This window comes from Periophthalmus magnuspinnatus, chromosome 11 (assembly GCF_009829125.3).
Source record: "Periophthalmus magnuspinnatus isolate fPerMag1 chromosome 11, fPerMag1.2.pri, whole genome shotgun sequence".
In the NCBI taxonomy this organism is placed as follows: domain Eukaryota; kingdom Metazoa; phylum Chordata; class Actinopteri; order Gobiiformes; family Gobiidae; genus Periophthalmus; species Periophthalmus magnuspinnatus.
This window is the reverse complement of record NC_047136.2, coordinates 27,436,206-27,448,490: the sequence shown is the minus strand read 5'-3', so window position 1 is coordinate 27,448,490 and position 12,285 is coordinate 27,436,206. Positions and strand designations below refer to the sequence as shown.

Here is a 12,285-nt window from a genome sequence, read left to right as displayed (position 1 = left end):
TTTGTTGTGCCTGGATGAAAAATGGATGGCACATAAGGATATTCAGACTGTAAAAACACCCTGATAAGTCACATTCATATTGTCGTGTAACTTGGGCATGTTTAAAATGCCCACTTTTTACCATGAAAAAGCAGCATGTAGTTTGATTGATTTACTCTTATTGGAGACCTAAAATAGTGAAATGAAACGATAGAGAAAAATGCAACAACAAAAGAAATGAGTAAACTTCAACAAAGGCTTTGTTGAGCCATCATTCAGCCTCTTTCATAGTGTCTGATTCATAATTCACACAGCCTACAATCTATTAAAAATGTGTAAAAGCATCTCTAAAGCTTTATGTAGTAAAGGCTTGTATAGCTTATTACTACATTCATTTTAGGATTGGCATTGTCTTCTGATCATGTTAGCTGTACAACAAACTTTCCCTGACAAACTTGAAGACTTATTCATGCATTTTAACTTCCTGATATATGGTGCCATTTTGAGAAAAAATAAATAGTATTTTGTTTTAAATTGTTAATTGTAAAGGCAATGGTCCTAACTTTTCATCACTGAAACTAGATAAAACCTAGCTAGCTGTTGCGTTTGGGTGTATTTAACCCACTTTAGCAGACCGTATAACTGTGGCCTGGGCTGCCCAGTCGTGTGCCCAGTGGTCTCACAGTTGTACTTCAGTGGTAATGTTTTGATTCTAGCCATGCATGCTTTAATTACCGGTCTCCCTCTCAGACCATTGGCTCAGATCTTCTCCACCCGAGCAGCACTCTGGTGTTAGGTGGCCTGTTTGGCAGCACCATTTGTCATAGCCGCCGTGGCGGCGTGGCGACTGGGTACACCTGACAAGAGCTTATAGGCACATTACTATAGGCACTAGAGCCCCCTGGTGTGTGCCCACTCAACCTGCGTGTGTATTTGCTGTCTTATTAAATTATCTGTGTGCATGGCTTTTCACAGCGCACACCCCGTGCTCCCGCCCCTCTCTTTCCATCTCAGTCCCAGGCTAAACATTTGTCTTTCCATTCATGGGTGAATTTGTATTCCGTTGAGACGGGTTACTGGCGGTGGAGAGGGGGGAATGGGTGCAAAGTCCGCAGCCAGGCAGGATGTACTTCCATTTTCTGCTGTGTTACAGCTCTCAGAGGACTGGAGGGGAGAAGAAAAAATCTAAGTGTCTCTACATTCTCAGTATGTCCTCTAATTATTGCAATGTATCATAACATAGACTAATGTTATTGAAATTTATTCTGCATTAGTATAAAGTTCAACTCTAAATCCAATACTGCATGGTGTGTTAGGCAAATATTAATACAGGCTTGTCCTATTAGTTAACTAAATATGTAATGACATTTATTAGAGTTACTTTAAGAGCCAATTATTTCTCATTAAATCGATTCCCCATAGTGTTTATTATGAAGTTAACCCTGTTTAATCCCATTGGCTGAGACTGGTGTCATCGCCGCTAAAAGCTGTGCCTGATTTGTCAGGTGACTGTTTATTTAGCAACACTCCATTAAGTTGACACAGCCGCTCTGATTACAAGGTGTGCCACTCTGCCCCTAAATTGACAGCTGAGCAGCAGTTATAATCAATGCCTTTATTTACATAATGCCCACTATAAAAACTGTCATGTATATACAGTACCTACTAAATATGTAGAGGTGTACATTATACAGCACTTACTTCAGAAAAGATGGTACTGACTAGAAAATAGTTTAAATTGATTTTATCTATTTATCATTACTTCACACTTTCACTGATTCCAAAACCATGCAAAAGATAGATATGATCTTAGCATGTTGGGTATGGGGTTGTGGAGTTGAAACAAGAGACAGACTTTAGTTTTTTTTTTTTTTACACTCTTCACTTATTAGTTGTCAAGTATCCTTAATCATATTCAAAGTGACATGTCCACAGTTAATTCATTGAGGCCCCATAGAGAGTGCTGTGTGGACAGTGACTGTAGTGTCTCTTGGGCAGCTCTAAAGCTGAGGCCAGTGCTCACACTGCACTAGACCTGTAGGCGACAGCGGCTGGGCCTCACTGTCAGAGCAGAGAATGAGAACAGACTACCAGGAAGAAGAAACGGTGGATTTGAATAGAATGAGATCAAGAAGTAACAGTGACTTCACCTACTTTCAATTTGACTTATTATTATTATACTTACAGGCAAAGTCACTGAGCAACTGGAAAACATACATTCAAATTAAAATGCAAATCTGAAATGTTACAGTAAACAATAAGGAGATCAAATTTTAAGAGTAGATATGTAGCATTTCTATACCATAATGCAATGAGTAACTGTCCAAAGAAACTAACTATACTTATAAAGTGTGCCTCACCTTCATCCGAAATAATGCGAAATGGTCTTTTTCATGGCATATTGAGAACAAATATAATTTATATTTTAGAGACAGGTTTTTGCTGTAGCTTAATAGCCCACATTTAACAATTACATTATAACTACAGTTGTATTAACCAGTGTGTGTGCTTCTTTACGCAATAAATTACAGCAATAACAAAAGTGCAGTTCCAGAAGGGTTTTTGTAGATTTGTACTTCAGAGAAACCACCCAATGAACACAATAATGGCTAAGCTGCCTATACTTACAAAATAAACAAACAGTACAAAAGACTAAATCAAGAGGAAAGGACGCTCGTTTCTTTCTTTCGCTTGTGGCCAAATGCATTTCCCACATAAACATAAAAGTATTCTGCCTTAAGTCCAGCCAGCTCAGCAACATGGCTTACTTTGAACCCAGCAACAATTCAATTTACCAACATAGGGATGTCACTTCAAAACTACTTCCAGCACAGACAAGCAGTTGTTATGTAATTTGTTCAGAAAATGTGTGATGCCCTTGTCTGTCCAGATGTTCCACGTTATGGCTATAATTCTATCGATCTAGTTTTCATTCACTTACAGCTGTTTTTATTGTTCAAAAATCTCTTGACAAACATGTATAATTACTGTGAGCTGGCAGCAAGCTCATCTCTCCACAGATCTGCCCTCTAAACTGGCTGTTGCTGTCCCCTGCTTGTCTCCATTGAGACAGATAAGTTTAATGCCACACTATGAAACATTTCAGGCAAAGCAATAACATATCAACAGAGGGAAACAGATGGCAAACCCTGCATCTAAAAATGCACATGGAGTATCTTTAAGTGTCACTTATCAGGAAGAGTATTATCAAAAAACACTATCCGGCATTAACCAATCCAAATTACAAGCTGCTCACTATGAAGCTCATTAAGATTCACCATCCACAGACTTTCTCCGGTCTTAAATCCTGAGGGAATTGTCTTGCTACAATTAAATAAATGGAATCAAATCAATTCAGGATGTTTGCGAGTAGAGTGTTTATCTCTCATATCTCTGCTGATGCAAGTGAGCACGTACCGAGCCACAAAGGCATTAAAAGCATCCAATTGGAGTAACGATTTCAGACGCTGGGGAAATGCTTCTACTATACCAGTAATTGAGCCTGTGATAGTCTTGGCAACTCGGATAAAGGCATTCTAATGGGCTGAGGCCAATGATCTGACTCATAATCAGAAAAGGCCCTCCACAGAAGAACGTATTATTACACAAACACTTTTATGTTGTACTCAGAATGGAGAGTAAATATAACTGTTTTTTTTCCCTGTCGACAGTAGCTCAGAATGGAAAGATGTCAGCAGTCAGGCGGTGTTATATATCTGCTCCCCTCTATTTTTGTCTGGATAGATTTGTACATTTCTATGCTTGATCTGGTGTGGTGCCTCGTCGGGCAGATTGCTTTCTCTTGCAAACGTAAGACAGTCACAGCTGACGAATCAAAGCGTCTGGCAGTGCCCGGAGAGCGAGGACCAAGCTCCCGAAGCAAACAGCCACACTAAATCTGAAGTGATTTCCAAAGATGATCGCACAGATGGTGAGAACCAAGAGTGCTCCTGCGAAGTCTGTGCACCTCCCATGCTGTTACCGACACTTTGAACAGGAATGGCCCGTAGTCCATTAGAAATGCAAATACAAACATGGCTGGAGACTGGCTTATACTCAGACAGGTAAAAAGTGTGGCCAATACGGCAGAATGACAGGGTTTTATAAGTGGCAACAGAAGACTTTTGGCTGTGCAATTAGATTCAAGTTAGTTTTTTTTGTTTGTTTTTTTTGTTTTTAAGTGAAACCAAACTAAATAGTAAAAGAAACATTTATTCTGTCAACAGGACACAAATTTTTCTGAGTGAAGATGTTTCGCTGCTCATCCAATATGGGCTGAAGCCAATACCTGACTCAAAGGCCCTCCACAGTTAGCACAGGTATAATGCTGCCGTTCTTTCCACAGAGCCAACTTTAAAGGAGGTTAAAAATGTGATGTAAAATGTCCAAAAAAAGAAATAAAATAATGGTTGGCAAAGACTATAGCAGTATAACAGACAAAAGCATAATGTCAGTCACCTCTTATAACTGCACACTACAATCTTGGCATAAATACAACTTATAAACTGAATCCATGTACCGAAAATGCTGAATATATCACTTAGAGTAACTGTATTCCGGTAGTTACTTTTTGATTTGGTGGTATTCAGAATACAGTTACTTTTTTTTTTTATTAAAAGGAATACACGGTGGTACTTCATCATGCAATTTTGGCTTTAACTACATGATATGAGTGAGAAAAAAAGAAAAAGCAGCTTGAGATACATGCATGTGTGATATTTATGTCTCTAATTAGACATAAATGAATGCATAACAAACAGTGGAAAAAAATAAAGTGGTTTGTCATGCAGCTCAGAGTAACAGTACTCCAAATATTCAGAAAACAGTACTCAACTCAGTACTTGACCTTCTTCCTATCATTGCACATTATCGAACAGGAGTAATAAACAACAAAAGTGTCTTTAGAACCATGTCACGCTGCTCATGGTTTCTCTTTGGCAGATGCAAAAGTACTCCCTGGCCTCTACTTGTTTCCTTGTGCTCAGTCTTACCCCACTGAAGAGGCGCCAGCTGCAGGTGCTCCAGGACCAGCTGGTTGAGGACCCCCTCCACACTGGCCTCTCCTCGCCGCTGCAGAGAAGGGTGCCCTTTGTTAAGGACCACAGCCGTGACATAAAATTCACTGCATATTGATAAAACACTTGATGAACCGTGCGTAACAACTAGATATAATACTGCAGTTTTCACACATAATGATATTTGGAACTTCATTTGTATTGATTCATATTGCAAAACAATACAACACAAAATATGAACTAAATTATATACTATGAACTAAACGCACATTTTCAGAAATTATTTTGTATTAGTGAGGAAGAAGACAGAAAGATGTGAGCAGATGCCAAAAACGATCTTATCTACAATAGTTCTTGATGTCTGTTTGAGATACGAGAGTTTCCTGGTGTTTATCTTTTAGTAAAATTGATTGATTAATTTAATACAGTTTCTAGATTTGTATCTCTCCTCCTCCATTTATGCAGTGCATGTTTTGGTTTGTGTGCTATAATAACATGCAGCACTGAAACTGCATTGCTTCAGTGATAACAGGCGATGTAGACTCATTTGAAAAAAATATATAATAAGCCACACATCTATAGTTATTCAAAGCCACATGTTTAACACACAAACATACAGTACTTGAGATCTTCTCTAAAAACCTTGTGATGTCATGTGGTGATACAGAAAGTGCTCCACTGTGTTTTAAACTCCATACACCTTCACTAGAATCATTTGGATAATTCCAGCTCTGGAACTGCCAATCTCTACTAAACTAAAGGTAAAAGGAGCTGTTAACTTGAAAACTACCTCTTCATGACATCACAAGGTGTAACAGCATTTTGAGCTTTGAAGATGTAGACAGACTAATAATGCAGGGTTACTAAAACATGTGTGAATTAAACAAAAAAACAAAAAGCAGGTATGTTTTTGATAAGGTAACAACATTATACCATAACTAAAAGCTCACAGGAGTCAATATTGCGTAATATAGGACCTTTAAAAAGGTAAAATTACTAAGATAAAATTATCTTTTCTAGTCATCACAGCCACAAACAAAAACACAGCTTTCATGCATTTTAATCAGTGAGACTTTGGCTCTGATAACTTCCTTTTCTTTTACAAAAAATAATTACCGGTAGTTTCATCAGTGTGGTGACACTGTTGATAACTTTTAGTAGTGCTGAAGTTGTCCAACAGTGGTTAATATTAACATAACTAATATTCACAAACACATCTTATTAGAATCTTTCCTAATATCGAACACTTAGAGTCAAAATCTGCCAAGCGGACTCATGCATGAATGTAATCTAAAGCTATAATTATGGAGAAATGATTAAATGGCAGAACCAAGACTATTGATGTTCGTAGCACCACTATCACAACAAATGGGACTGTCAGGGAGCAATTACCCTGATAATGTGAGCTGATAAGGACAACACTGATCATTTACACAGCTGACATTTGGAATAATCTAGAACATAAGCCGCGTATGGACTACATACACTCTGGGTCTATTAACCTTTCAGCACAAAAACACATTCAAAAGACCCACAGGAGGACATGTGTAGTTCAAATGAGTTTATGGATTTGAAAGGGTATGTTTTTAAAAAGGTGAATATGTTGACATGATTGAATGTGATTACTACAGATGTAACCTAATAAGTCACAATAATAAGCAGTTGTTAGTCCTTAGGGAGATGTGTTCTATAAAGTTTTGTCTATAAGATGTGGTTACGCCTGTCGCCATATAAAAATCTAAATTGCGATATATTGCTACAGAGAAAAATTGAGTAAACAATAATATTGAAACAACTTTATTTCTATGCCACAATAACATTAAAGCAGGCCTATCCCAGTGAACCTGTTTTAAATAAATCGTATCATTAAAAGACATGAGTTCCAACAAATAAATAACAGAATGAGCCATTAATTAGTCATAAAATGTTCTTATTCAACCCTCTACAGCTCAAATCTTATCGCATAAAAACTAAAATAACTAAAATCTCACCACTATTGCAAATAAACTTTACACATGATAAATATTGAGCCCCTAAATATACTGTTCCACGTTTCATATATTGAACGGTAAGTAAATATAGCTGTGGTTTCAATGCATAATATTTAAATTACTACTACCCCACAAGACAATAAATATAAGTAAATGGAACAGTTACAACTAAAGCAAGAACATGAATCACAGGGTGGATGAATGAGAACAGTTGAAGTAATATGAATATGTGTAATGCACTTCTGCATTTATAGTTAAGTTAGTTTGACAGTGTTATTACTGTAAATGTAAATGCATATTGTAATAGTGCAGAAAAGTGACCTCCCTGGCTCCCATATGAAACACATGATGCCCTATGGGTCTATGTCAAATTCTTTGCCTCTAATTTCATGTCATCAGCCGAACATAAGGAATATTATACAGAACTCATAGAACACATGCCAGTGTTGTCTTGCTCAAGACTGTGTTTCCGTGTAGCATGCTCTGTAATCAAATGCTTTCTTAGAGTTGAGGAATCTGAAGAAAAGTGTTAAATAATGTAAAAGTATGTTGTTTTTAAATATCATCATCTTTGACATGGTGTCAAAGCACAGTAAATTTGTCTTGTATGTACTGCAGGCCTACATTGCTGTTGTGCGAGTTCTACAACTACTACTACAACTGCTACTACTACTGTAAAGATAAATAACTCTGCTTCGCTAGTTTGTATAACCACTGCTATAGTTCATCATTGTACTGATTTCATGTGATGACAGTGTGACTCAGATATATGTTCAGGTACGAAATATTACAAGTGATCAATTAAGTAAATAGGGCAATGAGTCTTAATAGGGACGTACATTCATAGTGGGTCACCATGATTGTACCAGCTAAAAATGCTCGTATGAATGGGAGTAAGACACAAAACCATGGAAGGATGTTGATCGGAGTCTGATAAGACTGTGCAACGTGCCAAGAGGCCTGACTGGCCTGTGCACCAACAAAGAGGCTCCAAGTCTAAACCATGGTGGCCTCCTTCTAAAGTTGTGTATAAAACTCATTGTATAGGGGTACACCTTCAGTCTCTGCATGGGAATGTCAGCACAGGCTCCTTGTACAAGTATTGCTTTCCAACTAACTTCTTCTCTGGACTTTATTTCTGTTTCAAGTGTATTCTTTGTCTAATCAGAACAAACATGAGAGGAAAGGGCTGTAAAAAAACAAAAAAAAGTAAATGACAATAACAGCATTACTACTACTCTAGATGCTGCTAACATAAATGTGTAGCTACATTACACTTGTGTTTGATAAAGCAGTTACAAAGATCTTCTGGGGAGAAAGCATTGATAAGCAATAGATTATTTTTTAGAACTAGGGATGTAACGGTATTGGAAATATTGCGGTAGCAAAATTGAGTACATCCTTATTTAGATGCAGGGTGTAATCTTTTTAGTATATTTGGGTTTTTGTTTTTTCCCCAAAGCATGCTAATCGTCCTCACAGACAGATGCCTAAATCACTCCAGCGCTACAAGCAATGCAAAATACATCCTTGTGTCTGAACTTCAACACATATACAAGCCTAAGGTTCAAAAGCTGGGATTGGACTTGAATGCCACATTTCTCTTTTCTGTTGCTGCCCACACCCTGCCAAATGACTTGTAGATGAGAAGATGCGCAGTGTGTGCATGCCTTTGTGAAGATGGACAATACAATGGCAGCCTCAAAAGCTCAAAGATTGGATTCATCATTTTTTGTGTTCTCGGCTCGCCACCAATCTGACAGGCTTTGGGCTCATTTGAATTTAAGATTCTGTCACAAACAGGCTTTAGGAAACAAATGCTGTCAGTAATTGTTAGAATTAGAATGACATTTTAATATTTCATGTGTGCCCACAAGTGTATATCACCACACAATGTTAAAGTCAAGAGCCTTTTTCCACGTGTCAGTTTGGTGTACCTACGCTGATGGTCGTAGGTGGCATGCTTTCTGGCTCCTGCCAGAGAAACCTGATCTTTCTATACATTATAGATTTATATGTAGGACATCAATAGAAGTCACAGTAGTCAAAGGATATGATGGTCCAGCAGATGCCCAGCTTGCTGTTGATCTGGCACCCGCGGGCATGCTGGCGCTCCTCCTCCATGTGCCTGAGGTTAGTGAAGTGTGCTGGCTCCTGCTCTGGCTGGGAAACACTCTCAAAGTCAAACTTGTCGACCTGGATGGCCATCCTGTCAAATACAAGAGAAAAACACTTGTAACATCACAGACACATAAAGCAATGTAGCCTCTTGGTCTCATCTGCATGCACTGACAGGACCACACATAATCTCTTACACTCATAAACATGGGTTGCAGAATGACAATGCATAGCTTATTGTTGTGCCAATACAAACAGCCATTAAAGGGTCCAAATCAGTAGCCTAATAGCACAAGTCGTTTTCGAGAAAATACCAAAATAAACTTCCTTTGTCAATAAGATGACCAGATGGTTTGTGTGTTTTTGGCTGTAAAAATCTTTTTGATTGGCTGAGGACAGAACCAATGAAACCTACAAATCCAGCAGGGTCTGGAGAGTAGGATGAACTCTTACTTAGATTATAATAGTTATAATATGAGGCCGTGCGGTGTGAGAACTGCCCTGCTGCTGCAAAAGGGAAAACATGAACAAATGGAGCTCCTGCTCAACGGAACTTTTAGAGAGCACTCAAACTGTCTACAGCCCTCTTCTCAGACTCTGCATCTTTGCATATATATTAATAATATACGTGGGCAATTAAGTTTTATAGATACAAAGGTTCATCCAACATAACAGTAGTTTGTAAATGGTAGACAGACATGTCTATATAATGCAGTGAGCACACAACATTTGCTTCCCTGACTGATAAGACACAGCCATATCACTTGTAAATCCATTTCAGAGATAATCCCCTGTTTTTTAAAAAGGATTTACAAGTGCATAAAAGGCTGAAAGAAAAGATATGAATCTCCAACTTTCCACATCAAAAATCAAAACTTGGGAATACTTTTAGAATTTAGATAGAGCAATAACATGCACCCAGGCCTCTTGTTCCTCTGTGAGTGATAGGCTTCACTTCAGACAGACAGAGCCCATTTAAAGTGTTTTTTTTCACATTAGGAGAGTGAGGAGAGGATAACAGCTGTAACCTGCGGCCCACTTTGCGGCACCCTCACTGCCTCTTTAAATAAAAATGAGACCATGTGTCTTTGAGGAGGCCCAGAACTGCAAATTACCAGCACATCCATCTCCACAAGACATCCACTCTGTTTTTTAGGCATTTTACAGCACTATCTGGACTGGGCTCAGGCTGCTCGCTGAATCCATGTAAATGTTCATTTCATTATACAACATATTGTGAAGATTTAGACCCATGGGCTAAGCTAATTTGAATTTGTCTGATGGGCAAAAGCGCTATGGATCTATGTATTGATCCAGCCTCATCTCTGGATTCCAATTCTGAGGCTAGAACGACTCCCTCATGAGGGCTCTCTGCTGTTCAGGGATAAACATCTCTGCTACGTCTGTCTCAATAAACTCATGTTCCAGCACTCCATACTCTGAGCGAAATGGAGAAAACAAAACCTCCTCTAGTCTAGGGGTGTGTATGCTGGACAATAATACACCAAAATTATAGCAGGCCAGTTTAACAGTAAAGTTTTATTTTTTCAAGCACCACAAATCCTGTATACATTAGTGAAGTTTACAAACTAGAGCTGGAAGTTAGATATTGACTAGTATTACTCATTACCAAATGTAACAAACAATAACCATTTGTTTGTACTGTCGATAAACTTCAATATTAGCTGTCCTATTAAAATGAATGAGATAAAATGTTCATATCAGTACCTGATTGTGTGTGCAGCAATTCTATACATGTCACTCCTGGAAGGGTCTATTACAAAAAAAAAAATCAGGGTCACCTCTCCACAAATCTTACTTGTAACTTGACGTAGTGAAACTACCCACTTGTTTCCATTCTTCCCATCACTGCTGAGCAGTGATAGGAAGAAAACTTTGAAAATGTATTTATTGAAAGAATACTGTCCCAAATTCAAATGTATGAATGTAAATGTTTTTAACCTATTTCATTGCATGGGCCAATGACAGTACTGTATTCTGAATACTTAGAAGACTTTCACATTGAACTGTATTATATTACAGTGTAAAAAACATGGTATAATAATAAAATTACAAACCACTTTATTTTTGTTACACTGTTTGTTATGCATTAATTTATGTCTAATTAGAGAGAAAAAAAAAAGAAAAAATCACATATGTACGCACCACAAGAGTTCTGTTTTCTTTTTTTCTCACTAATATCGTGCAATTAAAGCCAAAATTGCATGATCAAGTACTGCCATATATTCCATTTAATTCAGGAAAGTAACTGTATTCTGAATACCACCATATGAAAAAGTAACAGTACCGGTATACAGTTACTCAAAATGTATGTATTCACGATACGTATTTTCAGTACATGGATTCAGTTACTTTCCACCATTGTCCATAAGACAAAGTAACAACACACTTGAAGACAAGCAGGTGGCGCACCCTCCACCAGAGCAGTTACATAATGCACCTTAAGCTAATTCTAATTATGACTGACTCCAATACCAATTACAATCAGGCAACACATCTGTACAAACTAAGCAAACCAGTTCAAAGTCAGAGCCCTGTGTAGCCGTACAGGCGGTCTGCAGTCATACCTATGTTACACGCTGTAGAGTAAATGGAATTACCACACAAAACCATCTCCTGCTGAGTCCACAGCCACACGGGCATCAAAGAGCGCAAAGGCAATACAATTATCATTTCACAGTAGACCGAACAAAGACGCAGACAAATTAAATAATTAAATAATAATGAAGACTTCAAACTGGGAACAAGAGAACACCGTATCTGCTGTGGCATAGACAACCCAAGCCTCTTTGAAGATTAGTGCACCAGGCACTGGTTTACAATTCAAGACGCCTTCAAAAGCACACATTACACATGACGGCTAAAAATACCACATGCAACAGGACGACAGCTTTCTGACAGGAGGAGATTTGGTCTGAAAGGATCGATTTGACTTTTATTCGTGGACAAGTGATTTAATGAGATGTTCCAGACAGCCACTTTTACATGGTGACAGTAGTAATTTGTGATCAGATAAAATTGTTCTAATCCTGTCTGTGGGAAGCATAGTTAAAGCACAGACATATTTTCTAAGGTGTGTATATTATTACTCACCATGGACATTCAGGAGAAATTAAGCACGTATATCCCACAATTTTCCAAATGCCAAATGGGTTATTATC

The 12,285-nt window shown here is 38.0% G+C and overlaps 1 protein-coding gene across 2 annotated transcripts in view; it reads right to left on the bottom strand.

Annotated features, from left to right (window-relative positions):
* trappc9 (trafficking protein particle complex subunit 9) overlaps positions 1-12,285 on the bottom strand; it is a 149,893-nt gene that overhangs the window by 62,530 nt on the left and 75,078 nt on the right. For both annotated transcript variants that reach the window (XM_055225437.1, XM_055225438.1), the window contains 2 exons: positions 9,042-9,194; positions 4,971-5,062 (listed from right to left, as the gene is read on the bottom strand). In XM_055225437.1, the coding sequence (XP_055081412.1) occupies positions 4,971-5,062; positions 9,042-9,194 (245 nt within the window). The remainder of the gene's footprint in view (positions 1-4,970; positions 5,063-9,041; positions 9,195-12,285) is intronic.